Source organism: Typopeltis vanoorti, chromosome 13 (assembly GCF_054136105.1).
Source record: "Typopeltis vanoorti isolate ZY-2024b chromosome 13, IOZ_Tvanoo_1.0, whole genome shotgun sequence".
NCBI lineage: Eukaryota > Metazoa > Arthropoda > Arachnida > Uropygi > Thelyphonidae > Typopeltis > Typopeltis vanoorti.
Window position 1 is genome coordinate 49914244 of NC_143561.1, and position 26649 is coordinate 49940892.

At 33.9% G+C, this 26649-nt stretch overlaps 1 protein-coding gene across 2 annotated transcripts in view; it reads left to right on the top strand.

The window, feature by feature from the left end:
- The window catches only part of LOC150100138 (dnaJ homolog l(2)tid, mitochondrial-like), a 149140-nt gene that overhangs the window by 105214 nt on the left and 17277 nt on the right, over positions 1-26649 (top strand). For both annotated transcript variants that reach the window (XM_090402825.1, XM_090402824.1), the window contains exons 9-10: positions 7866-7981; positions 19462-19556. In XM_090402825.1, the coding sequence (XP_090258951.1) occupies positions 7866-7981; positions 19462-19556 (211 nt within the window). The remainder of the gene's footprint in view (positions 1-7865; positions 7982-19461; positions 19557-26649) is intronic.

The window sequence follows — 26649 nt, forward strand, 5'->3', positions numbered from 1 at the left end:
TCCATGACTGCTGTTGTAAATTACCGACCGATTAGCATATCAGGAATCATTGTCAAGGTCTTAGAGAAATTAGTCAAGAAAAGAATACAGGATTGGATAGATGAAAATGGGATATTGTATGGGGGACAACATGGTTTTGTGAAGGGTAGATCATGCCTCAGTAACTTGCTCACGTTTTATAACACAGTGACGGCTGAACTGGATAGGGGGTAATGGGTTTATAGTGATACTACTGGACCTTGCCAAGGCCTTTGACAGGATACCACATGGAACTCTAATCAGTAAACTGGAGCAGATGGGGATAGATATAGGGTTGGTGAGATGGATAGAAGGGTGGTTGAAGGAGAGATACCAGAGAGTGGTTTATTCAGGAGTGGGGTCTAAAAGACGGCTTGTGACTAGTGGTGTGCCGCAGGGCTCTGTTCTTGGACCACTGCTTTTCAATTTGTTCATCAATGATATAGGAAAGGATTTGAGAGGAAGTGTTCACTTGTTTGCTGATAATGCAAAGTTGGGTAGAGCAATTGTGAGTGCACAGGATGTCAAAATTTTGCAGGATGATTTGGATAGATTGGAGGTCTGGGCTAAGGAGAATGGATGTCAATTTAATGTGTCAAAATGTAAGGTTATGCACCTTGGGGTGAAAAGAATAGCAGCAGTATATCGTATTATCAATCTCCTGGAGTACGGTGGAACCGTACTCCAGGAGATTGATGAGGCCAGGGATTTGGGAGTGTTGGTGGATAGGGAATTGAAGTTTAGGGGGCACATTGCAAAAGTGACTAAATCAGCTCATCAAATCACTTGGCTTCTGAAAAATACTTTAACATGCAGAGACAAACAAGTTGTTTTTCCTCTGTATTGAGCCTTGATAAGACCCACATCTGGACTACTGTGCCCAGTTATGGGCACCAGGGTTTCTTCGTGATGGGGAGGAAGTGGAGAGGATCCAGAGATGAGTGACCAAGATGATAGAAGGTCTGTGGAATGAACCTTATGAGAATAGGTTGAAGATTTGTGGGTTGCAGAGATTGGACGATAGGCGAAGGAGGGGTGATATGATTGAGACATTCAAATTACTGAAGGGTTTCTATAAGATTGATCCAGAAGATATTTTTGAAAATATGACTGGTGGTGGGAGGACTAGGGGCCATGCATGGAAGCTGGGTAAGAGCGTGGTTGACAAGGGTGTTAGAGCTAGGTTTTTTACTTGGAGAGTGGTGAATGAGTGGAATAAGCTTCCAGAGTCTGTTGTGGGTGCTACGACTGTGAATGAGTTCAAGGCAAGGTATGATAGATACTGTGTCAATGTCGAATAGTTGTTCTTGACGTGATGTTAGGGCCTCCCTCGATGAGTCTGTCGACTCCTTGGAGTTGCCCGGAACAATAATAATAATAATTATTATTATTATTTTGTTTAATTCGTAAACTGTTTTTTGGAGGTCATCTTCATTGTCTAGTAATATAATCTGATCATCTGCATACTTTGTATGAATAACAGTTTGTCTGGTTAACTGGATACCTTGTTTTATTGTTGTTTTCCATATTTTAATTATGTCAACAATATATATTGAATAGAGTTGGAGATGTAATCTATAAAGGCATACGAGTCTCTAAATTAAATTCTTGTCTTTATTCAATAATTTCTTTTAACATAAATATTGTCTATACATGATCTTCTATGTCTGAAACCATTTTATTCTTCTGAGAGTAGATTGTTTCGATATTTCTGTCTTTTATTTAGGATTTTACTGTAAATTTTTAACCTGTATTTAATAAACTTTATTCTTCTGTAATTTCCACAATCATCTCCGTCTCCTATTAAATATAGATAACCTTAGCTTTTAACCAATCTGATGGAACCTCACATTTCCTCCAACAATTATTTATTAATTTTAAGAATCTGTGATGTACATATTATCCATCATATTTCCAAAGTTCTGCATTTATGCCATCTGATCGAGTTGATTTTCTGTTTTTTACCTTTATTGCTTCTTTTAGTTCTTCCAATTTTATTGGTTCTATATTCGTACTGACTTCTTCATTATTATTTTCTGTTATTAAATTTGGGTCATATCATAAATTCTTATAATGTTCTATCTGTTGTTTCTTTTGTATTATATTGATTTGTGCTGTATCTCTTTGTTCGTTGTTTAATTTCCATAATATTTTGTAGGTTGTCTTGTCTTCCATGTGTATCTTCTTTTTGATTAATAAAACTTCCCCCAAGAATCTTGATGAGCTTTCTGTGCTGTGGTTTTGGTTTATTTTTCTTCTGTTTCCTTTATATGTTTTTGAAGGAGTAATTTGTATGACATTTGTCTTTCTTTTATTGCATTTTCTGTATCTGTGTTAATGTTTTTCTTTTTAATATTTTATTTTTCTTTCCAAGAGGCTAATGATACATTCAATTATAGATCTTGTTCCTTTGCCATTCCAAGTATATTTATTTATTTTCTTTTTTTGAAAAAAAAAAAAAAAAAGTACTGGTTATTTTAAAATTATTGAAAGTACAGAAGTCTAATAGTTCTTGACCATTGTTATTCATTCAAATTTCTCCATATTTTCCTAAGACATTTGGGACTGAACTATATCCAACTCTAATGTTAAGATCTCCTGCTATTACTATTTTTATTGTCATTTTTATTACATTTATTTAACTGTTTTTTTTGTAATTCTTCATAAAATTGTTTAGAATCCTCTTTCCTACCTTCTTCAGGGGTATATACTCCTATGATATTTAAGTAGCTTCTATTTGTTTGTAATTTAACTGTTATAATTCTTTGCCAGAGAACCTTTAAGTCCTAGGTGTTTAGGCATAGTGTGTCCAAGTGTTGAAAATTTTGTGCAGTAGACTTTTTTTTTAATATAGTGCACCTATATGAGAGGTAGAGGAACATATAACGTCACTACTGTGTGCAGAGTACAGCTAGTGGTTGGGAAAGAAGAAAACTTTTGACAGATTTCTTGAAGATTTTATGAGGAAGATCGTTGAGAAGAAAATTTCGTGTGATCAACAAAGGGATATTGCGTAGCTATAATTCTTGCTCTGTTTTAACAGGCCCATTGGAAAGCACGGAAAATTATAGGTCCTATTCAGTGAAGCAAGATATACTGTAGCTACTTATAAGAGAAACAAGAGATCCGAAATGTGAGATTTATTCAGATCTTGTATAGTCCTTCTACAAACAAGTACTTCTCATTTCTCTCTCTCTCTCTCTCTCTCTATCACACAAATATTTCCTGAAACAGGTGCAGAATTCTTAGTTACCATCTTTTGGGACAGCAAAGGTATTATTTTTGATATATTGCTTAAAATCAAATTGGATATATAGAAGAATGAGTGTAGATAACTAGGTATATGTACGTAACTATTGTAATAATGTTATATACGGATATAAAAATATCCGTATATAACATTTTACTATAGCAAACTTATAGGAATAGTTTGATATAGTAGATAAATTGCTATAGTGAATTTCTTTTAGCATTGTACCTATGGGAAAAAAAAAGTATACATTAAAGTATAAATTAAATTAAACTTGCCAAGAAATTATATTTTTGTTTAATCCCAAGTGTAAGAAAACAAAGTTTTGCATGTGAAATATATTCACAATGAGGCTACTTGTAATATCGGCTAATGGCTTCACATCAGTTGCTGCAGTATTCCATAATGCCAACTGATAACACACACATCCTTTTGAGGTGTGTGTGTGTGTGTGTGTGTGTGTGTGTGTGTGTGTGTGTGTGTGTGTGTGTGTGTGTGTGTGTGTGTGTGTGTGTGTGTGTGTGTGTTGGCATTATGAGAAAAGATTACCCAGATTGTTTTGACCTTTACTGAGGTCTCATCAGTGGGAGCCAGATCCAGAAGAGAGATCAAAGTTTAATGCAGAACTCATATATTTTCCATTTTAAGTAGTAAAAAAGACTAAGTAGTGACCTTTCCCATAATGCATAGTATTATACACATCCTAAAGGATGTGTACTACTTTGGCATTACAGGATACTAAGGCAATTGATGTGAAGTCATCAATCTCTATACACAAGTAGCCTGGTTGTGAAGATAATTCACATGCAAACTTTGTTTGCTAATACTTTGATAAAGGATTAAACAAGAATCGGAAACCAGTATGTTTGCCTTTTATTAGTGTTCAGATTAGATTTTGCTGGCCTCACAGCTGTTTCAAACTGTAGTTTTCATCAGAGACCAGGCAGAAACCTAAAAAGGAGCAAAAACTCTTCAATATATTAGCAATTCTGTGTTAAAAAGTTATATTCATCATATGTGAACTCTCAGTAGGTGCATAATCTATTAAAGTTTAGAATCTAAAGGTTTCAATTTGGCATTGAAGATATTATGTTTCTTTCTGTGTTGAGCTATAAAATATGGTTTTGAATCTATAATATCCTCCATTTTAATATCTTCCTTATGCCAAATTGAAACCTTTTAGCTCTATGCTTTAGTAACTGATTATGCACCTACTGAGTTTTCACTTATGATGAATATAACTTTGACACAAGATTACCAAGGTATTGAGTTTTTATCCTCTTAAAGGTGACATGAAAACTGAAGATAAACATATTCTGAATATCTGTTGTAATTACTTTGAAAGACTGCTAAATGAAATAAAGCATTGACAGCATGTTGGTGGAAAACACTCAACAGGAATAAATATCAATACTTGAAGTAGAAAAACTATCAAAAACTTTAAACATGGAAAGGTAGCTGGAGTAGATGATTTCACCAGAAATGCTCAAATGTGGAGGTATAAAAATTTTACAATGGTTACATTCAGAATGCCTGGTTAGAGGGTCAAATTCCAGATGATTGAAACAGAGTTCTCATAGTATCCATCTATAAAAAGGAAAATAAAATTTAATATGAGAATTACAGAAAATTTTCCGTACTGAGTGTTCTTAGTTTAGTAAGAACTAAGTATACTTGAGAAGTAGCTAAAAAATATTGTGGAAAGGGAAGCTTGGAGAAGAACAACAAGCTGGATTTAGGCCAAATAGACGTTGACAGGATCAAATTTTCACTTTAAGACAAATAGTGGAGAGGTCATGGGAATATAACCAGATCTGTATTTAAATTTTGTAGATCTGGAAAATGCATTTGACAAGGTGCCAAGAGAAAAGCTATTCAAGAAAAGATGCAGTTATATGGTGTAAATGGAACATTAACAACACTTAGTTTATATTTGAGTTGTAAGTCTGCAGTTGGAATTGAAAGGAGTACAGGAAGATGGTTTGATGTTAAATCAGGTGTGAGACAAAGGTGTACATTGTCTCTAGTGTTATTCATCTATATGGATCATATTATGAAGAAAAGTGGTATTAAACCTGATATCAAAATTGGAGATGTTAATCTCAGCTCTTGACTATGAAGATGATGTTATACTTCTAAATAAATCCAGTACAAGTCTGCAAGATTCCCTGACTAAATTGAATAACTGTTTTAATAAATTTGGTATGAAAATCAGTAAAAAGACAAAGACAATGTAAATAGGCAGAAACATTGAAAACATCAACTGAATTCTGAATGAAAACCTATAAAACAGAAACATTTTAGTGAAGACATCAAATTAAATATGAAAATACGCTAACCACCCAGGCCTGGTTGGTCGAGTGGTTAGCGTATCTGCTCCCCAGCCAAAAGCTGCAGGTTCGAATCTTGCCGTGGGCATGGATGTTTGTGATTGTCTGTGAAAATGCTAGTAGTGGTGGTTGGCAGTAGATGCCGTTGGTATAGCTGCGGTTCATTGTAATTGATGGATTGAGTGATGGAGACAGAGTTATAGAACCCTCCCTTGATGAGTCCTTGGACTCCCTGGAGTGTCACATAATAATAATAATAATAATAATAATAAAAAAAAATAGCAGAATTAGCAAAGCTGGTATGGTGGGAAGTCAACTGTGAATAGATTTATATGGAATAAGAGAAAAATCAGCCAAAACACTAAATTAGCTGTATACAAGACGGTGTTCAGGCCAAATTTAATGTATAGATCTCAGAGCTGGGTTAGGAATAAAACACTTGATCAAAGACTGAAGACAACAGATATGAGAGTTCTGAGAAAGATTAGGAGAGTGAACAGATGATATCAATAGCAGGATTGTATTAAAAATGAGGGCACCAGGAAAGAATTTGACATTGTTGCATTCGGGAATGTGTTAGCAGAGCTAATCTAATGTGGTATAGTCACTTAAACAGAATGGGAGAGGGGAAAGGTTAGCAAAACCAATGTTCTTTGCCAGAAAAAGACCTAGAGAAAGACCGATATCAGGTGGATTAACAGTAAAAAGTGCTTTAGAAGAGAGAAATAAGATCTGATAATAATATTATCAGATCTTATTTATTAGGAGTGGCTTCTTTAAAAATTTGGGAGCAGAAGTGTTTCTATCCCACTCTATGATATGGTTCGTTCTTGAGAAATGAAAAGCTAACCCCGATTTTTCTTCATTGTTATTATTGACGTCACCAATGTGTTCTTTTTGCCTAATTTCAAGGCTCCTTGAAGTCTGGCTGATGTAATTCAAGCTGCACGAGCAGGGTATGTTATAAACTCCAACATGTTTGAAGAAAGGATGGCTATCTTTTGGAGATCTTAAGAATTGCGTGATCGTTTCTGTAGGTTTAAAGGCCACTCTTATTTTATGTGGTCTAAGGAGTCTTGCAATCTTATTCGAAACTGTCCCTAAGTATGGAATGATGATGGTAGAAATATAACGTATGTCATCTCGTTTTCTTTGTGTGGGGGGGGGGGGGTCAGAGAAAAGTATCTTGTGGACCAGAAAACCTTAACAGGGACCAAGGACTAATCTTGCCTGTGATCTGGAAGACCCTTATTAGATCTCTTAACTCACCAGAACTGAATTACAGTGCCAACTATAGAACGTTCCTAAATAACAACAAGTGAGATCATGCATGCTCTATGCATGTATTGTATGCACTCTGTTCTCTCTAATATAATTGGAATCAGTTGATTATAGTTTGTAATAGTTTTTTTACTTTTTAGTGCCTTACATCAGTTATGTACCCTGAAGATGCCAACAGCCTTAGTTGGCGAAACTAGTTGGTATAACATAGTTGTTTATTATATGTACTTGATCAATTCCAGAGCTTTTATGGTCAAGAAAATTAAACGTTTTTTAACAAGATATTAAAATGTCAGTCAATTCTGTTTGTGTAAGTGACAGTCAACGCTGTGTGTCCAACACACAATTGCTGAAAGAAAACAATTTGCTTCAAGATGATGGTTCTGTGTTGGATCAAAAAACAGTAAATAAATTAAACATGTTGACATATTAGTTTAATCTTTGTTTTCTGTGTTGGATCAAAAAACAGTAAATAAATTAAACATTTTGATATATTAGTTTAATTCAGAAAGCTTTGCTAGCATTTTCTCTCTTCCATCAAAGAAACTCTCACATTTTGCATTAAATTTAGAAGAACATGAATTCTTCAGTTGCACAACTAAATAAAAAAAGTTGCATTTTATTTTTCCTCCTCTGAAATTATATGAGAATATGCCACTCATTGCTAAAATGTTAGCAAATCGCATTCTTAAGTGAACTGCTGTTTACTGGGATTGGCAATGATCACAAATTTAATTAAAAGCTTGTCTCTTTATTCATGTTAGATTGCTCTGTTTGTTGTATTACTGACTGAGATAGTTTTAAGACTTTTAAATGATATAAATAACATTACTGTTTGTTTACTAATTTTAAAGTCAGTTTTTTTTTTTTTTTTTTTGCTATTCAGTATATCCCTCCTGTGTAATTTATTATTTTTTTTAATTTATTTCATAAATTTCAAAAGTCATTTGTCTATGAACTGTTGTTTATTAGTGTGGTTTTTCCAGATCACACCTGGCACATCATCACATAGCATAATTACACTCCCGGGAAAAGGAGTCAAGCGAATGAACAGATTTGGTTATGGAAATCATTATGTTCACATTAAAATTAAAGTTCCTTCGTAAGTACTAATGCATGAACTAATATAAAATATTTTTTTTTAAGTGTTAATGGATGGAACTATATAGTTTCATGCATTAGCACTTATATATATATATATATATATATATATATATATGTATATATAATTTATATAATATATAAATAATATATATATATGTATATATAAAATGTGTACACACACACAGTAAGTTCTCAACTTATGCAGTTAATTCATTCTGAAGGTTTCGGTGCAAGTTGAAAATCTGCATACATCAGTTTAGCATGCAGTAGCGTTGGGTTTTCTATTGTATAAGCATAAGTCTTATTAGCATTCATTGTTGCATGTCTTCAATCCATATTGTCAATAATTTTTCCATTAATTTATTAATAATGCTATTTTCTTGAAAGTGATCAGGGATTGTATTGGCTGAATGCTCATGTGCTACATAACACAAACTTTATCTTTTATAAATAGTTCTCACAGTCGATTCATTTATTTCGTAAGTACACACAATGTTTACGAACTTATTACCCTTTTCATGTTTTTTAATAATATCTACTTTAGTCTCCATAGTTATCATGCACCTTTTCTTATCTCTTTTACATTGTTCAAACATATTTGGGAGTTTATATTTTGTTTTTAATAAGCAGTTACAAGACACAACTTGTGTTCAAGGTAGAAATAGGCAAAATGGTGATGACACAGTCAGCTGTGCATAGGTGCTTGATAGATAGAGTTGTTAATCATAAGTGGAAGTACCACAACCACTTACCTACGAATCTGCATAACTCAAATTCATGTAAGTTGAAGACTTGTCGTGTTGTGTGTTTAACATATATACAGACCTTTCTGTCTGTATATATGTTAAAGATACCAAGCTATTTTAAACCTAGTTTTTTATATACCTAAATGATATATATATATATTGTTTAGTTAAAATCAGTGAATTTATTTATATATAGAACTTCTGAGTAAGTGGATGTAAAGTCAGTCCTGCATAAGTCTTATAATGAAGAAAATACCTTAAAAAGGTTAAGCACAATCTGGGTATTATTAAGAATAAATTAATATTTTCATTATTAAATAATATTTAATATTGTTAATAAAATTCATTTCTTCCATTTATCAAGAAGACAATGTTTGCAGCTTGAAACTTAAAAATTTTTGAACTTGATCAAAAGTTTACAAAGTTACAAACTTCCAGAATGAGTTGATTGCTATTTCACCACTTAAAAGATGTGAACTGTATCCTAACTCATTCCAAATTTTGTAAACTTTGTAAGAGCCCAACATTTTTTTTAATATTCAACTTTTAGTATAGCAAACATTGTTACAGTGAAATTGTTCCTTGTAACAGTTATGCCCTTTTGTTCAAACCTGGTTTTGAATCCCCTCTACAATACAAAGACCCTTTTAGAGATAGGTACAAAGTTTTTATTCCTGGAAACTCAAGTTTTTCATCCCACAGAACATGCAAACTGTCCAGAAGAATGTGCACAGTTAACAAACATAATAGACTGGCCTTAATTGCTTTGCCCATAATTCTAAATAACAATCCAAAAAATTCTGCTGAGGCATCTTAGCATCAATGCTTAATGCTAAAGGAAATTCATTATAGTAAACCTTGCTATTAGTTATAGCAGTAACCACAATAAACAAGCTATTTCTTTTGTTTCTACAAGTTTGCTATAGTGTGAGTTGACTGTATTTGGTATAAAACAACAATCAGTATTCATTAACCTCACTTTTAATGAGATTTAATCTAATGTTGAAATCTTTTTTTATTGACTTTAATTATGATTTACAATGTTTAAGATCTTACTTAGATAAAATACATACCCTTTAAAATGAGATACTCTTCTATCTGGATTTTTTGTTGGGTATATAGATACTATATAGCTATATCATACAGTTCACAGCACGGCCTTGCCGTGAACTGTGTGATTTGAGCATGAGAGTATTTTTAGTTTGCATGTGTTGTTACATATTCAGATTTTGTTTAATTAATTATTTTCTAAATGTTTGTTGTTTCATCTTAGAATTTCATTTACCTTAAATCTTGAGAAAGAAACCCAAATATTTAATTAACTCTTTGTATAAACGGGTAATTGGAGACACCTTTAAAAAACAGTAGCAGCAGCAATACAGCTTGCACAGAATCCTTTCCTCTTTGTTTAGTATTCTCTGGCTCATAATTTCCTTACCCTATTCTTCATTTATTTGCTGTTTCTCATCCCCAAATTCTCCTAGTCACTCTGACCTCTTCAAGTTTCTGTACTTAAAGCTTGATTTTTCTCTAGTCAATCTACCAGAATATTCAAATTGTCCTTGGTAATATTAATGCCCACTGCTCAAACTGCCTTCCCTTCCCCTACCCTTTTCTAGAAGCAATGCCAACATATTTGCTGTACACAGTGACTTAAAATGGAAATTGTCCATTTACTCATCATCATCATCATCATCAAATTCCTGCCATGTACCCTCAAGGGGTGTACAGGATATGACAGTACTACATGAAAAAATTACATCATTACTAACTTCCTATCTACAATTTTCCTCCAAATCAGTCTGTTACTTGTCAAGACTCCAACATTATCAGATCTTATATTTCTATCGTCTAAGGCACTTTGTACCGTATCAATCCACCTATATCTTGGTCTTCCTCTGGGTCGTTTTCCTGCCAACCTGGCAGAGAACACTTGTTTTGCTAATCTTTCCTCTCCCATTCTATTTAAGTGACCATACCATCTGAGATTAGCTCTGCTAACGCATTCCTGGATGCTGACAATGTCAAGTTCTTTCCTAATATCCTCATTTTTAATATGATATTGCCATTGATGCCATCTGTTCACGCCGCTAATCTTTCTCAGGACTCTCATATCTGCGGTCTCTAGTCTTTGGTCAAGTGTTTTACTTCTGACCCAGCTCTCAGATCCATAAGTTAAAATTGGTTTGAACACAGTCTTGTATACAGCTAATTTAGTGTTTCGACTAATTTCTTTCTTATTCCATATGAATTTATTCAATTGACTTCCCACCATACCAGCTTTGCTGATTCTGTTGTCTATTTCTATATTTAGTTTACCATCTTCAGTAAAAATTGTGCCTAAGTAGCTGAAATGTTTTACTTGTTCCACAGGTTCTCCATTCACAACACAGTTGACATTTTCAATGATTCTGCCTATTTTCATTGTCTTTGTCTTTTTATTGCTGACCTTCATACCATATCTATTACAACAGCTATTCAATTTAGTCAGAGAATCTTGCAGACTTGTAGCGGATTTATTTAGAAGTATAACATCATCCGCATAAAGCAAAGAGCTGACATTAACATCTCCAATTTTGATATCAGGTTTAATACCACATTCCTTCATAATGTGATCCATATAGATAATGAATAACAGAGGGGATAATGTACATCCTTGTCTCACACCAGATTTAACATTAAAGCATCTTCCTGTACTTCCTTCAATTCTAACTGCTGACTCACACTCAAATAAAGACTAAGTATTGCTTGATATAATGCCTCATTGACACCATATAACTGCAGCGTATTGAATAGATTCTCTCTTGGCACCTTGTCATATGCCTTTTCCAAATCGACAAAACTTAAATACAGATCTTTGTTATATTCCCATGCTTTCTCGACTATTTGTCGTAAAGTGAAGATCTGATCCTGACAACCTCTATTTGGCCTGAATCCAGCTTGTTCTTCACCAAGCTTTTCTTCCACAATTCTTCTCAACCGTTTCTCAAGTATACTTGCATAGATCTTGCCAGGAACACTCAGTAGGGAAATACCTCTGTAATTCTCACATTCAGTTTTATTTCCCTTTTTATATATGGGTACTATGAGAGCTCTACTCCAATCATCGGGAATTCGTCCCTCTGTCCAGGCTTTCTGAACTATGCAGTGCAACCACTGTAAGACTCTTATACCACCATACTTCAGCATTTCTGGTCGAATATCATCTACTCCTGCTGCCTTTCCACATTTCAAGCCTTTGATGGCTTTTTCTACTTCAAGTATAGATATGTATTCCTGACTGCATGCCTGGTCAGTGTTTTTTATCACTGTGCTGTCATCACTGCTTGTTTCATTTAGCAGTTTTTCAAAGTAATTACTCCATACTTCAAGGATATCTTTTTCTCCTGTTTTCATTTCACCTTTATCATCTCTAATTCCTTTTACAGCACTCTTTCCTCCATTCCTAAGCTTCTTCAACAACCTCCAGAATATTTTGCCACCTTCTTGATATTTATTTTCTATATTCTTGCCAAAGTCCTCCCATGACTTTTGTTTAGCTAGTTTTACACACTGTTTAGCTTTCTTACATTTGTCTCTGTATTCTGTAAGAGTAAAAGCTGACTTATTTGCCAGGAACTTTTGATATGCTTTCTTCTTTTCCTTCACTGCCTCTTTAACTTCCTGTGTCCACCAGGGAGTTCTGATTTTTTTATCTTTGCACACAACCTCACCACATGCCTCTCTGGCAGAATCAATCAATGTTTCCTTCAGAGTTTGCCACTGAATCTCCAAGGTTTGATTCCTGTTCTCAAACTCTTTCATTTTCTTTTCAATAATATTTCTGTATTTTAGTCTACAGTTTACATCTGAGAGATGCTCAATTTTTATTCGCTTTAAAACTTTCTTACATGTTATTCTTTTCAATATGAAATTCAATTTTATCCTGCTCAAGACTAAATAGTGATCACTTCCAATTTCAAATCCTCTGTACACTCTGGTGTCCTGCACCAGGGAGAAAACATCACTATCAACAATAACATAGTCAATGAGACTTTTCTTATTCCTAGCCTCTTCTCTCCATGTGAATTTGTGCACATTTTTATGTTGGAACATGGTGTTAGTAATAACCAGTCCATGTCCTGAGCAGAAATCCAACAGATATTTGCCATTATTATTAGCTTTGCTCTTTTCTCCAAATTTTCCCAAAATATTTTTGTATGTCTCACAATCATTTCCTACTCTACTATTTAGATCCCCAACAAGGACCAACTTTTCCTTTTTCATTGTGTCATTTGCTTTTTCTAAAGCCTCAAAAAATTCCTCCACTTCTACCTTAGTAGAACCTTCTGTGGGACCATAGGCACAAATAAGTCTCATTGTCCAGTTCCCGATTCTCATATTTGCCCACATTACTCTACTTGAGACTGACTGCCATTCAAGAAGATTAGCCTCGTATTTTGTGTTGAATACTATGGCTACTCCTTCTTTTCCTTGATTGTTATTGCCTGAATATAGCATTTTGTATTTATTGCTCAGAAAGATCTCACCAGTTTTGGTCTTTTTTGTTTCAGTCACCTCTATTATGTCGATCTGGTACTTATCTAATTCCTCAGCTAGCTCCATTTCTTTGCCATTCAGGTTTCTTACGTTGATAGTACCGATCTTTAACTCTGGTGATGTTGAGTTGGGGTTTGTTTTCAGATTTGTTCCAGTAGCTGACTTTTCGCTGTTCGCCCTGGTTCCCTGGCGAAAACAACGGGGGCCTTGTTTAACCGGGCAACGCCCCAGCCGGCATGAAATTTTGTCATGTTGTACCATCATTTTTTATTTTGGTTTAACCAATAAGAATACAATTTGGTCGGCTAAATCCCAAATTGCCAGCCCATCCTCGTTCGTTCAGTATCAAAGTAGATACCCAACAGGGTGCACCACGAGAAGGTGAGGATTGGACATTAGGTCAGAAGCCCTGGTCGGTTCTCCACATTCCTTTAAAGGCTATGTGGAGGTCTCCTCTCAGTTATACAGCTTTGACCCTTAAGCACCCCATTTACTCATCCATTTACTCATCAAATTAAACAGCCATCACGAATTCTCCAAATTGCCTGATATATTTTCTTTACCAGCCCTTTGGTCAGAAAGACCTAGGTTCGATTCCTGTCCATGACATGAGGACCTTTATCTGATCTCTTTTGACTAGAGATGAATTAGCCAGTCTCATACGGAGGTGGAGGTTTTTCCCTCCCAGAAACTCGGATTTTTTGTCCCTCAGAACAGGCCAACCGGCCTGTGAACACACACACATGGATTTACAGTCATAAAATGCATACTTAATCCCTCATTAGGAGGTCTCAACCAGTCCTAAGGGACAATGGGGGAAAGGGGGGGTGCACGCACAAATAAATAAATAAACCAACCCCTCTGAATTGAATGACTTTCCTACAGTTACTCCAAGTCTCATGTCATTTGGCAGCATAATGATGCTAAGGAGGACAGATGATTTCTGTAATTCTAGTCTGCTTTTCCTTAAATATACTGCTACTTTCACTTTCTTGATTGAGTTTTGAAAATTCTTCCTGAAATAAAGGCCTTCACTCTATCCAAACTCCCTGTCTTCTCCCAGCTTGTTGTTTATCCAAACATTGTTTGGATAAACAACAAGCAGCCCATGCCAAAATTATCATATGCCACAAATAGCTTTAGAGAAATCTCCAACTTCACCCTCTGTCATCTCAGAGTTATCCCAGGAAGAGAAATCTTATCTTGTCCAGAAATTTGGTTGTTAACAGAAGAAAGTTTTTGTAGGAAATAACAAGATTGATTTTTGTTAGCATAGTTAAATGCATTGTCAGAACCGCAAATGAGATAGAGGAATACACTATACTCTACACTCACTGTGGATTGGATTCTCAATTAAATGAAAAGGTCATCATTAATATACAGAATGGAGTCCTGAGAAACTTCAGTTTGAGGATAAAGATCCATCCACCAAGACACAATGTTATTGCTGAAGATTGTTGACCTTAGAAATAGGTTAATTTCAACATGAGTGAACTTTGGAACACAAAACAATCAATTCAGATGGAGAAATGATATCAGGAGCAGCATACTTTGTATCCAGTTTGAATAAGGTTCTTGTGATTTGCTTTCTGAAAAGAAAAAAAATTAAAAGGAAAATTGAAAGGTTTTCATATATTTGGAATAGTTTAGGAGGATGTTTACCAAGATTAATAATACACGAATTAGAAGAAAAGTAAGAAGCCTTTCTCAGATAGCAGTGCAGTAGAACCCATTTGTATGGGGGGTAGATAAGAATAAAGTATGTTTGACAAGAAAAAATATTGTTTATCCTTTATTCAAGCATGAGCAAACAGAACTTGTACATTTAAGTATTTTCAAGGCTCGGCTACTTTTATATAGAGGCAGTTGACTTAGCATCAAAAAAGCAAGAATGTAATTTCTTGTCATGTATAATTTACTTTCTGACCAAGTCATCCATAGTATTTTAGAAATATGATTATAGACCATTTTATTACCATATGGAAATCACAAGTTCTCCATGGCAATGTATATGTCTGAAAGAGGATGTGGTGTGGTTTTCATTATGGAGTACCAAGTCAGTTTGATGTGAAATCAACTGCCCATATGTACAAGTGATCTACTTGTGAAGATGCCTCATGCAAACTATTGTTTATTCACACTTGATTACAGGATACAACAAAATTTTTTTGTCATTTTTACCCAAAATGTGGTAAATCTATGGAACATTAGTACCATGGGTATGAAGTAAGGATTTTTTTAAATATTATTTATTTTTTAGTGTGAAATCCTACTCTAGAGACCAGGTGTAGAACTTTTTCAAATCCTACCTCCAATAAACAACAGCACAGTGGTCTGAACACTGAGCTATGAAATTCATCTCCCACCAAAAGACAATCACAAATATCCATGCTTTTGACAAGATTCCAGTCTGTATTCTATTGGCTAAAAAGCAGATACATTAATCTGTCAGCCATCAAAGTATAAGTTTAGTAAGTTGTACTCGTCAAGTATAACTTACTTTCTGACCAAGTAAAAATACAACCAGATATAAACAAAAGTTATAGTCGGTAGCTTTATGCTATCACTGTCATTTGGACATGATATGTTGATAAAATGTTGATAAATTTCTATTAAAGCTTTTTCAAGCTTTAATAGAAACTGAAAAGGAAGATAGAGATTTTAGTGAAAGCCAATTGCAGTATGTTTGATTCTTCTGTTATTATACAGTTTTGGCACACCTCTTAGGGAATCAAGGCTTAGGTAAGGGACAGTAATGTAAAGTAGAATGAACTGATGTTTCCATACGTAAGATTTGTGTGTCATGCAGTCAGTGCAGATTGCTTCACAAGATTAAAAATAGTGGTCTAGTCAAGGAAATAAGGCATAGAAGTTCTTGATCATCCCACTTTCTTTTCTTTTTTTTTATATGACCACATATATCGTGGGTGATCTAAGGATTTTTTCCCTATTTTTATAATTATTTTGTGTTTTTTTATTATTATTTTTTACATAATCCAAACACAGAACTTTTACAAGCCACTTCTATTCCCTTCCCCCCACACACAATGGGTAATGAAATTCATCTCTAACATTTAGATAATCATGTTGAAAGTTTATTTTTCACTTGGTTAGAGTATAATAAATTTAGTTTAATCCTTTATCCAAGTGTGAGCAAACAAAGTTTGCACCTGAAAGTATCTTCAGGACTGGGGTAAGGTGGTACAACACCAGGCACTCCTTGCAAAGGTGGAGCAAGCTACTAACACTCCTATCTCAGTATCTCCCATAATGCAAAACACATCTCCTTGCAGATATGTCTAATGTTATGCATTAAGGGAATTTGGCAACTCTCCTATAGGTAGAGATGACCTGCTAATGCTTCTGCCTGGTATCTCCACTTGGGCCTGGCTCCCACCGAAGAGACCTCAATAAAGGTCGAAACTAGTCTGGGTTGTGGCCCTTCCCTTAATGCATAACATTAGACATATCTGCAAGGAGATGTGTTTTGCATTATGGGAGATACTGAGATAGGAGTGTTGGTAGCTTGCTCCACCTTTGCAAGGAGTGCCCTGGTGTTGTACCACACCTTACCCCAGTCCTGAAGATACTTTCAGGCGCAAACTTTGTTTGCTCACACTTGGATAAAGGATTAAACTAAATTTATTATATTTAGATAATCACAAACATCCATTTATTATATTATAATCATATTATAATTTAGTTCCTTTTTACCTGTGAACATATTACCCTCTTGGTGACCATCCACAAAAGATAAACAGTCCTCTCTCTCTCTCTCTGCCCCCCCCCCCCAATGTGTTCCAAAGTCTACTTGCACTTTGGACAAACAGGATATTCTATTAAAAAAAAAGACTACAAGAACACCATTCTTATATTACAAGAAACGTGAAAAATTGGGCCTTGTTCAGCATGGAGTAGACACTTGCCTTTTACATTGGTGCAGGTTTAGGTTTGAGCAGAGCGATGCTCTATTGCCAAGATTTGGGAGAGGCTCATCCTCATAAATGGCAAGCAATAATGTTACCTCACACACACCACACACACACTTTAATTATTATTATTTTAAAATTTAATTTAATATATAATGCTGTCATTTCCTTATCTAATTAATTTTGTTTCAAATAACTTAATTTTAAATTGGACATTAATTATAATCTTATTTTGTTGTAACCACCTATTAGGTGGCATCCAGCACATGGCTCAGCTCTGTAAACAGGATTAACATTCTTTGTTGTGAATTCATTGCAGTAATAAAATTAATATATTCTTGTGAATATGTATGTATAATAAATGTCATAATGACACAAGTTCCACTAAAAATTCACAAACATCTGTGTTCACAATGATGTTCCTGCAGCCTTTTGGTTGAAGACTAACCACTCGGCTAACCAGGCTGGAAAAACTGAGGAAATTAAATAGTTGACATTTCACTTGTAATCCTTAAAATGTCGGATATCACTGTGAATGAGAGTGGTTGGAGTGTTGCTCTATAGGAAAAGAAATGTTGTTTATCCTCTATGCAATTCATTGCATAGAGGATAAACAACATCTATGGCATACTTTTAAAAGGGATCACTAGTGAGAAAGAGATCAAAAACGTGTTGAGAGTAGTATGGTTGTGAACAGTTTGTGAGAGACCATTGGTGATAATAAATGCCTCAGCAGGAAACTGCTGAGTCATTTATCGCCAATTTCCTGCTGGATCAGTGCAGTTTGTAAAGGAACTCTAATTCCAGTGAGCATTAAAATCTCCAGAGATGACTTCACTGTTAAGAAAGTTGGACAAAGAATATCAAGATTTAGAGAAAAGAAATTGGAAAGTTGAGAATAGTTGGTGGCATTGGGAGAGGAATATAGGCAGCATGCAATCTGTCAGAATGAGGCAGAGATTTTTTGCTGACAAAGATCAAAAAGAAAAGATTCCAAATTTGAAACTCTGACATGGTATATTAGAGTGAAACATGCACAGTGCGCAATTAGGAAAACAAATATGAGTATTGTGGAGACTGAAATGTGAGTTTCAGTGAGGAAAATTTGTAGGTTGATTTTGCAGATTGGAAATAGAAATGAATACTGTTGAGGATGGAATTAAGACCACATATATCTGAAAAGTGAATCCATAAGGTTATGGGAGATTTGCCCTTTTCCACATGTAATCTGTTTTGCTTGACTTTTCATGGTTGTTAAAACAGTTGAAATGGAAAATTTCACTCCTCTGCAAATCCTGGTCTTGGCAGTGCCCCCTATTTGCTACTAAGACACCTCCAAGCATATTTGGCAGAATAATGGCATCAAGATTTTTCGTTAGCTGACCTGAAAGCTTCCTGAATCATGACCATTAGGTTTATAAGCCATTATACCATCTGGAAACAGTCTGTAGAATAACCATTTTAAAGCTATACCCTTGAAAAGAAGAAATATTGGAGAGCCTCATGTCTGGTCTAACTCGGAAAGCATCATGTGCATTGCGTGCTAGAAGAAATGAGGAAAATGAAAACTGGATCTTTGCTGTGAACATAAATATGGTTTTTGACCACTTTGAGCATCCAATAAATCTATCCATTTTAATTTTTTTTAAGTTGATGACAAAAAAGAATAAGAATTAATATTTATTAACTAATTTGCTGATATTTCCCTGGTATTATATCCAGCATCTTCAGAGCACAAAAACAGTTTGTCACAGTACACGAAACAACAATTTGGTATAAATTGTTGGGGTTTCGCATACTGTGACAAACTATTTTTGTGCGTTGAAGATGCTGTATATAATATCAACAAATAAGTTAATAAATATTAATTATTTCTTTTCATTCTGTGTTGTCATCAATATCGTGGAAAAGTAAAATAAATTAACATGTACTGCGAACATATAGGCCTTTCCATGCGTTAAATCTATCCATTATTCCAGAAAATGATAGTAAACATATTTGACTGGTTTACAGCATAAGAAGAATGATCATTTTCTTTTATTCCATTTGTAAAATAAACAGGAAGCACTAAAAGATTTGTACACTTTTGAAACTATTATATTTTTATCTTTAATATATGTATATATAAACTATTTGTTTATTTAATGTAATGAGTCATAGTTATAAAGCAAATACATGACTTTTTGAGCAATACATCCTGTCTGTTTGAAAAATTAGTGGTCTTCAGTGTTCTTTGTCACAGAAATGATGTTATGTACTTACAGGAAACTTACACCACAGCAGAAAGCTGTCTTAACTTCCTATGCAGAATTGGAAGATGACACACCAGGGTCAGTAGATGGCCAGGCATCAAGCAAAAGTATGCTAACATTTTTATCTCAAGCTTGTAATTTTAAGTATTCCTATTGTTAATCTTTATAGCAAGGAATCAGTAATGATTTAAGGGAACTAACTATTTATTATATTTCATGTTACAATTTCCAAATGATTTAGGAAGACATTGAATGCTTTTTTCAATTTTTAAAAGCTGTTGTGAACGCCTACTAAAAGTCACAAGTAAAATAGTTGAGATGTCCTCAAAGCATCAAATTCGAACTTAGTGTTGATGTTAATCATTATGCTAATTGTAAGAAATTCGTTGCATAAAATATATATATATATATATATATATCGTATTTTTCGATAGATAACGTGCGTGGTATACATTGGAAAGGTATGAGAGGTAAATCCAATGTAATAACAAAACTAAGGTAGAAGTGGTACTTAATATTTATTGAACATTACACTATTCAAATCCAAAAAATTCTTTATCAGACTCAATATTGAAAGAATCAATTGCGTTAAAAATTTCGTTTGGTATTTCTTCAGCTTCATAATCATTGTCATCTGACACCACTGTATTCCCCCTGTGTTTTAATGAAACTATTTCTAACACAGTTTTCGCTTACAGCAGTCCAACTTCTGCAATCCAGATAACTATATCTTTATATGACGTTCTTTTTCATCTGCCCTGTTTTTTATATTCATGGATGCCATTCATCATCCAGTCTTCCCACTTAGCCCGCAAATTGTCTTTGAATGGTTTATTTACTGCAAGATCAAGGGGTTAGAGTTTTTTTTTGTTAAACTACCTGGAATGATGCCAATTTGGAATACTTACAATTGTTTTAACTTCTGCTGTCGTGTGCCCTACAGGAATCCAACACTAACAAAGATTTTGGGTTGAAAAATGCCATTTTTCTCTTTTGCCACACCAACCAAAATTTCATAACCTTGGAATTTATCCAACCTTTATCATTAGCAGTAACAATAATATCTCTGGAATCACCTTTTGGAATTTGGAAATCACCATCGGTGGCAGTTTGAAACCATCTGCAGTTACTCAGAGAACCACAGTAAAGTTAGACCTTTCCTGCCCTGTTGTAGCAACTGAAACCTCTTTTGCTCCCTTCAGATTCACAGTCCTAGAACTAGGCATGTCAAAACTTATGGGAACCTCATCCATATTCCCAAAGTGACAACCATCAACCCCACACAAGTTTTCTCTCAGAAACAAACGAAATTTAGCTACTTTCGCTTCCCAGTCACACGGCAAATTTTGTCCAACACTAGTGGAGGAGCGCACACTTATATTGTTTCTCTTCATAAATCCAAAAACCCAAGATGGGTAGGACTTGAAATCCTTTATATTATCGTTTTGCTCAATTCTTTTTGATTCTTGTAACACCCAGACAGTAGATATTCTCATACCTTTAGCTCTTTCACTAACAACCCAATCAAAAATTTTTTTTTCTATGGTTTGCTACAAGCACCTTCTAAACTTCATAGCAAGTTTCCTCGTATGTAAACATTTCAGGACTGTTTCAGCCTTTTGCCATTCACGAACACTACTTTCTCCAACACTGAACAATCTCCCAGCTTCACGATTTTTTGTGCTGTGCTGTGTAGGGTTTTCTCTGAGAAGTACTTGTCTTCCATGGGTAATTTAGATTTCATAACAAAATATAAACAAATAACGGTTTACTTTATGAAACATTTTAAAACAGGAATAATGTAACTTCATAAAATACAAAAAAAAAATGTACACCTACTTTTTAATTGTTGATGCAACTAGTTACAAGAGAATGATGCAGCCCACACAAGTTATCTTTTGGGCCCAATGGTCACACAAAAAGTCATAGTAATGTCACAGTGCTCCCCAGTAATGTGAAAATTGTAGAATTTTGAAGTGGTAAAAAAATTGACCACTGCTACTAGCAACGCACATGCTTTTAAAGAATTCCTCTGTCTGTACTGTTAAATTGTGAATGAAGCTATGTTATGTAATTTATTTTTTTTCATTCACATTTAACATTGTTTATTATATATTAATCATGGCTTATATAAAATTATTTATTATTCCTTAATTAAGAATTACTAATTAAATATTTATTTAAAACCTGACCTATTATTAATTTATAAAATAATAAAATGTATAGAATTTTGTATAACCAAATATATATGATGTAACGTAAAGTGTTATTTTATATTTAACTGTATACGTAATCAAAAAGTTGAAGAAGTAGTTTAAATATTTTGTTGTTCTTATTTGTGAAATATTTGATGTTATGTAATCACTGTAGTAGTAGTAAAAGAGCATACGTTACATTAGCGAAATGTTTACGCTTAGTCTGTTGTCATGGAGACTCACGCGTAAACAACCACGAGTGGAGTAGAGCATGGCGTTCGAACGTAAGGTGGGAGTGAAGGTCATAGATAGAACGAGAAAGGAGAAAAAAGGTCATAGAAGACAGAGAGAGGGAGAGAAGAATTATTATTAAGCGAGGGAGGAGAGAGTTTTGCGGAACCAAGATTATAGAATCCATAGGGCAGAAATTTATGAAAATAGTGTTCGGAAGTGAACCAATAAGTAGTGAATCATAAAGTTTAATATTATAAGTGAAATCGGCTGTTGTAATGAAGAAAGGTTAATGCCGTAATCAGATAAAAGGAAACTGGACAGTCAATGCGAGAATTCTGATTAGTTCCAGTCAATCTGGATTACGAATAAATTCTATGTTGCCCTAGGAAAAGATTATATTGATTACTTGGAGAAAAGTGAACAAGAGAAGATATCAGTACCTAATTACTGTTGTTTGGAATAGTGAAGTGCGACTAACAGTAGTACAGTTAAAACTGTGGAGATTTTTGTTATGTGTGTTCCGCTAACGTTGATTAAGTCAATTCATAAGTGCTCTCTCAATAATTTGATGTGTTGAAGAATTTGTCTGGTAAGAGTAGTTGTATAAGTTTGTCTATTTTAGCTTTAACTGTGATATATCCCCGATGCTCAAGGACCGGAATATATTTGTTTGGAATATTGCTTACATAGAGTATTGCCTGCTGTGAATATAAACATTGAGCTGATAGATTTGTGAAGACTGATTAAATGTGAAGTTGTTATATTAACTTGAGATAAGAAGATTTATGTTTTTGAGACTGTGAATTGTAAATGGAAGTTAGAACATTGATTTAGCATGAGTGACCTAGGAAGATGTGTTAAGTTATTTGTGTAGTTCCATTTTAAAATAGAGTTCTTGTATTTGTTAACCATATCGTATATTAAATGTTTTATTTTGTTGATCTAAATATTGTGTTTGCCTGAATTCCTTTTTATTGCACCGTTCATAAATGTTCGAATCTAGCGGGAACCCCAAGTGAATATGATAGTAAATGATTTGGCCTAATGAGATGACTGCTAAACTAATTTAGAATTGATCCTACTATTTATATAGACTAATCTAAGAATAGGGTGGCGCAGTATAAATATAAATTTCCCTACTTTTGGATCGGTGATCACTTCGCAATTGGTTATTTTAATTATAAAAGTGACTTGAAACTAGATGGTGAGTTAGAACACGACAGGAAGAAAGCCGTCGCGACAAATGGTGCAGGCGACAGGATATGATTTAATAGGTAGGAATTAAATTTAACAACTATAAGATAAGAAATTGAATTTAAGTTTAGTGATAATAATCGTAGAATTACTCCCTGAAATTTTAGAAAGTGAAATAATTAAATCACAGTGAACTGGTTATAATTTGGACTCAGGCAAAGATAAAAGTTAATTTTAAAGTAAAAAGATTGAATTAATTGAGATAGTAATTTATTAATCACTATGGCTGTCACATCAAGCTCTGAAATGAATGACAGTGAATTCTCTCGTACGGTAAACCCGCAACAGGTTTTTCCCCAATATTCAGGTGAAGAATCAGATGATGTACTATTTTTCTTTACCTATGTTGAAAAACTTAGAGAAATTGCAGGTTGGACTGATTTTCAATTGCTAGTTCTGATTAGAAGTAAATTGGTAGGTAAAGCAAAAACATTTTTGCATTCTTCTCCAATACTTCGAGAAACTTTTGAGTATTCCAAATTTAAAGACACCTTATTGTCTCAATTTTGTAAACTTAGAAGTGTAGGTACTAACTTGTGGAAATTGCAGAAAATTGTTCAAAAGGATAAAGAGACTGTTACTGATTTTTACAATAGGTTATTAACATTGGCCAACAGTTTGAATGTTACTGGTGAAGATAAACCTCACTTAGATTGGGCTGTGTTCCAACAATTTAGACAAGGTGTTAGGCAAGAATTAAGAGAAACAGCCTACAAGAAGAAAATTTCTACTTTAGAAGAGTGTCTCAAAAGTGTTAAGGAAAAAGAACAAATACTAGGTGACCTTTATCCCTCAACCAATACAAGTCTTGTGAATGTCATGACTATAACTGATAGTTCATTCAACCAATCAGAAATAGAAAAGAGAAGTAAAGCTGAAAAGGGAAAAGCAAAGAATACTGGAGAAAATTCAAGTAGTGTAAACTACGTGACAGAGAGTAAAGAGCAATTGGACAGGAAACTGATGACAGAAGTAAAAACTTTAATTCACCAGGAAGTGAATAAGTTAAATCAGCCTATAATGGATAGTCTTAATGAAGTTGTGAGACAGTTATCAGCTATTACTCTGAAATCTCAAGAAAATCAAAATCCCACTACAAATAAAATTGAAGAGATGATCAAACATCAAGTTGAACAACAAAGTCAACCTATTTTAAGTAGTCTAGATAGGGTAATGCGAGGATTAAATGATGTTAGACAACAAATGTCTGCTATTCCTCAATCCAAGACAGAGACAAAGCAAAGAAATCCTCTTAGGTGTTACAATTGCAACAAAGTTGGACATTATGCCAGGAACTGCTTCCATAACAAGGAAAACTACTTTAACAATAGATGGAACTCAAAGTTTGGATACAAACCCCACAGAAGAAATAATAGAATTCAGAAACACCAGGCACCTAATGATAGAATGATGACAGTTAGAGGAGAAATCCTAGGTTCTGAGTGTAGTATTTTATTAGATACTGGATGTAATGCTTCAACTATTAGAAAGGACTATCTCCAAAGTATAAGATATAAGTTAAGGAATAGTATTGCCAAACTTAGACAACCTGTAAAAATTACTACTCTTTCAAATCCAAACTTCGTAGCGTATGAAAAGGTTCGAGCTAGAATATACCTACCAGAATTTGGACTGTATGTGTGGCAAGACCTACTTGTTGTCCCCACTACTTCCAATCTAGATTCTCACATTATCTTGGGAACAAACTTCCTAGCAAGATATCAATTTTCTTGTAACTTTTCTAAGAAGGAAATAACCCTGATGAACAAAAAGAGATATATCAGAAGAAATGAAATTCATGATTGTGATAAGACTAGGTATCAAACAAAACGATTTAGATTGCCACTTGAATCAGGACCATCTACTGAAGAAAAATCAGCTGTGAATCAATCAATCATCTAATAGAGATAGTGATGATAACTCTCATGTACACATTCAATCTGATACTCCTCTTCTTACTGATGAACAAAAAGTAGTAGTGACAAAGCCCAAATTAGAAGTTACCACTGATAGTAAACTAAAGGTTGAAGTCAATTTTGGTAAAATGTCTAATCTATATTGTAGAACAAACCACAGAGTTGTGAGACAACAAAAACCTAATTCTAATAATGGAAAATGTGAATTTAATTCAAAAGAGAGAATCCTACACTACAAACTTAGAAGACATGCAGAATTTGATAGTAATAGTAATAAGAGAATTGATGATAATGTGAGAGAGAATAAAGGCACAAAACATAATAAGGAACCAAGTTTCAGTAAAACTAGGTATTACTTGAGAAATCGAAAAGGAAATATGTAATCCAGTTTTTTTTTTAAAGGAGCCTAGTGTAAAAAGAAAAATTTTTCTTATAATAAAAATTTTTCAAAGAAAGGGTGAGCCTATGTTAAATTGTGAATGAAGCTATGTTATGTAATTTATTTTTTTTCATTCACATTTAACATTGTTTATTATATATTAATCATGGCTTATATAAAATTATTTATTATTCCTTAATTAAGAATTACTAATTAAATATTTATTTAAAACCTGACCTATTATTAATTTATAAAATAATAAAATGTATAGAATTTTGTATAACCAAATATATATGATGTAACGTAAAGTGTTATTTTATATTTAACTGTATACGTAATCAAAAAGTTGAAGAAGTAGTTTAAATATTTTGTTGTTCTTATTTGTGAAATATTTGATGTTATGTAATCACTGTAGTAGTAGTAAAAGAGCATACATTACATTAGCGAAATGTTTACGCTTAGTCTGTTGTCATGGAGACTCACGCGTAAACAACCACGAGTGGAGTAGAGCATGGCGTTCGAACGTAAGGTGGGAGTGAAGGTCATAGATAGAACGAGAAAGGAGAAAAAAGGTCATAGAAGACAGAGAGAGGGAGAGAAGAATTATTATTAAGCGAGGGAGGAGAGAGTTTTGCGGAACCAAGATTATAGAATCCATAGGGCAGAAATTTATGAAAATAGTGTTCGGAAGTGAACCAATAAGTAGTGAATCATAAAGTTTAATATTATAAGTGAAATCGGCTGTTGTAATGAAGAAAGGTTAATGCCGTAATCAGATAAAAGGAAACTGGACAGTCAATGCGAGAATTCTGATTAGTTCCAGTCAATCTGGATTACGAATAAATTCTATGTTGCCCTAGGAAAAGATTATATTGATTACTTGGAGAAAAGTGAACAAGAGAAGATATCAGTACCTAATTACTGTTGTTTGGAATAGTGAAGTGCGACTAACAGTAGTACAGTTAAAACTGTGGAGATTTTTGTTATGTGTGTTCCGCTAACGTTGATTAAGTCAATTCATAAGTGCTCTCTCAATAATTTGATGTGTTGAAGAATTTGTCTGGTAAGAGTAGTTGTATAAGTTTGTCTATTTTAGCTTTAACTGTGATATATCCCCGATGCTCAAGGACCGGAATATATTTGTTTGGAATATTGCTTACATAGAGTATTGCCTGCTGTGAATATAAACATTGAGCTGATAGATTTGTGAAGACTGATTAAA